Source organism: Lottia gigantea, assembly GCF_000327385.1.
Source record: "Lottia gigantea unplaced genomic scaffold LOTGIsca_985, whole genome shotgun sequence".
NCBI lineage: Eukaryota > Metazoa > Mollusca > Gastropoda > Lottiidae > Lottia > Lottia gigantea.
In genome coordinates, this window is record NW_008711173.1 from 7,307 (window position 1) to 10,645 (window position 3,339).

Genomic DNA, 3,339 nt, shown 5'->3' on the forward strand with positions numbered 1-3,339 from the left:
GCCGGCAAATACAGGCAATCAGAGCAATCAACAGTAATCATTATGCCTTATTGTTTACAGACTTTCTGTCACAAATTCTGATTGGCCGAATTCACTATCATACAATCCAACCAAATCGTTGCATTGACAAACTCCACAATACAAAAAAGGTGGCTATTGCAATCAAGGTATAAGATGAAGTTCGTAATACCATGACATTGTGAAAATGACCAAGATCAAAAGAAGAGATTTGTGTGTTTCTAAAAAGGCTTTTTTAGCAAAGTATTTTAGGATAGGCAATAGGAGCGATGCAAGATGTTGGGGAATCATTCAATACAATAGATTAGATTTAAACATAAACATAAACAAACATTATCTACATAAAAAGGATCAAAACTAAATCATAAATTTATCCCTCTTTCATATCCTTAATCCCACTTTCATATCCTTAATCCCCCTTTCATATCCTTAATCCCCCTTTCATATCCTTATAACAACCCCATGCAACCCACTACATCATGCCTCAAGACAGTTAAGGGCCGCTAGATTGGTGTCTTCTACTCGTTTCCGATTCATGGACTGAAGTAGATGTTCAATAAAACAATTTGGAACAGAGTTCAGAACAAGTTCTGTGTGTCCCGAAAAATAGCAGGTGCAGACAGAATTCAAAATGGCAGAGAAAAAATTAGAAATAAAAATTTTGAATGTGACATATCTGATTTCATAGATGCCAAACTTAAAACAGACTTAACCAATCGAGCGCCACCTTGAAACAGCCAACTATACCTCAGAAAATGGGAGATAACTCTAGTTTGGAAGAAAATAATTCAGACCACAATATAATAGTATAATAATTAAAATAAAGTGTACTAACCTGTATAGCCAATGTTGAGAGAGGGCTGCTGCTAATAAAAATGTTGTACAACAACCAAATACAACAGTTATAGTTAGATCCTACAAAATTAAATACAGAGGTATCAGTTAAATAGCAAACAGTGCTGGCAGGGTATTTCGGAGGATGCTATCATAAGAATATTGTATTGTTTGCTGTCAGTGACAGATACAGTGGGGGTACAGAAGGGGATATTTGCCCCCATAGAAAAATTTAAAATTATGAGTCAGAATGAACCAAATCAATTCAAGTTTTCGAAACTTTTCATTGAAGAAACCTCTAAGAAGCTCTATGAGAGGCTTGTAACTATGACACCTATACAGAATTGCCACATTTTGAATTCAGTCTCGACAGTTGCCTTCCACCATCTCCCATTCAATAACTCTGCCCCTTAATTGTACCTCAAATTTCAACATTCCTCCCCACTATTCAGTCACTCTGCCCCCTAATTGTACCTCCAGTCTCAACATTTCCCCCCCTCCCTATTCAGTCACTCTGCCCCCTAATTGTAACCCCCAGTCTCTACATTCCACCCCCCACCCTCCTCCATTCAGTCGCTGTGCCCCCTATTTGTACCCACAGTCTCGAGATCTGGCGATGTCACTGTCTTCTGGTGTATTAATGTTTTTTTAGTGTTTTAGACAAACTTGTATTGACATATGACTAAATATCATTCAAATTCAGAAGAAATCGAAAGTAGAGGTTTCTCTCCTATACCAAAGTAAAAGATATTATACTACGAGATGTGCTCTATGAAATGAAATGAAATGAATTGAGTTTTTATGTCCTACTGTATGATATTCTCTAGTCAATTAGATTAAAACATAATAGTAAAAAAAAACCACTGACCTGAAGTAGAATAACAACCACTATTAAATTTAATGGAACTCGGAAACAATTCATTATAGTTGCTCGAGCTGTAATAAAAAAAAGTTTTTAATATCTTATTGTTCATGAAATATATGTGACAATACATTCTGAAAAGAGATACAGATGGTTGAAATGAACCTCTACCAGTTTATAAAGTAGATATTGAGGTTGTGGTGTGGAATTTAATCAGACAATCGAGACTGATAGTTGTAATAAAGCTCTACTAATTTACATAGCAACACCCTCGAGACTTGGGTTTTTAATAGGAAGCAGACTGACTCAATAGGGACGACAACTGTCGAGGATGAATTCAAATTGCGGCAACTCTGTGGAGGCGTCTTGTTGCTAGCCCCTCCTAGGGGGTTTGAAAGTGTTCTACCAAGAACATTTTCAAAACATTTGATTGTTTTGTTGCATTTTGACACATATTTTGGGGCAAAAACGTTTACAACTAAAGTTTTTAAATTTGTTAAAAAGAAAGTGGGGGTAATATTGGGGGTGCAATTCCTGCCAGCTGCCCCCTCCTTTTCCCCCTTAAAGAGACTATATCCTGATAATATATACTTACTTTCTTCAGGTACATATTTACCACGTAGTGTACCAATAGAGGGCCAGAATATACCAACACATGTTTCAAATACAATAAACCCAATAAATATCACAGTTTGATTCTAGAAGATAAATAAACAATAAGTAAGACATATTGACAAGTTCCTCTCAATCACCAACTTATTATCCTGTCATAGGTTTCTGATATTGATTGGTGAATCTAAGAAACCAGAGTTTCAAAACAAAGGCAACAGGCAGAATCGTATCATTGTATCAAAATTAGGGAAGATACATGCTTATTTAGTCTTGGCTTTTAAAAAAAAGTTGAATCTAAACCACCCTAAGCTCTCCCAGCTCTGCAGTGCCTGACCAGCCAAGGGAAGATACATGCTTATTAAGCCTCGGCTTTTTAAAAAAAAAGTTGAATCTAAGCCACCCTAAGCTCTCCCAGCTCTGCAGTGCCTGACCAGTCGACGGAAGATTCATGCTTATTTAGCCTCGGCTTTATAAGCCACCCTAAGCTCTCCCAGCTCTGCAGTGCCAACTAAACTTTCATTTAGTAGTCTGCTAATTCTACAGAACACGTTGTCATGCAGCAAGTATTTCTACAACCAATATTGGCTGGGTTCACACAAAGTGGACAAAAGGCAAAGAAATCTGAATGTTTTGAGTATTAATTGCAGGGATGTTATATTAAACTACTTACCCCATGAAATAATATTGGTGTTAACAATGCTAATGATGATATGAATAATACAACTCTGAAAATAATAATATTTTGAGATGAGTTTTTCCTTGCTACATTAGCCAGATCTATATAGACCTTCAGGGATGTCAAGTTAGACAACTCTTAATGTAAAATAAACATTATTAGCTATGTGGACTCTCTAAAAGAGATGCCTCGTTGACATACCCAAATACATTTAAAAAATATTAGCTATGTGGACTCTCTGATAGGGATACTGCATTGACAAACCTAAATACCAAATAAACACTAGTTATGTGGACACTCTAAAAGAGATGTCTTGTTGACAAAACCAAAAGACAAA

General features: G+C 36.2%; 1 protein-coding gene across 1 annotated transcript; it reads right to left on the reverse strand.

Annotated features, from left to right (window-relative positions):
• Positions 1–853: 853 nt before the first annotated feature.
• On the reverse strand, positions 854–3,051 carry LOTGIDRAFT_176318 (hypothetical protein; the record flags this gene model as incomplete). The annotated part of the gene is made up of 4 exons (XM_009069092.1): positions 854–933; positions 1,721–1,788; positions 2,310–2,412; positions 2,997–3,051. Coding segments are annotated over 4 exons (306 nt in total), but the record flags the coding sequence as incomplete, so codon positions are not given.
• Positions 3,052–3,339: the final 288 nt, after the last annotated feature.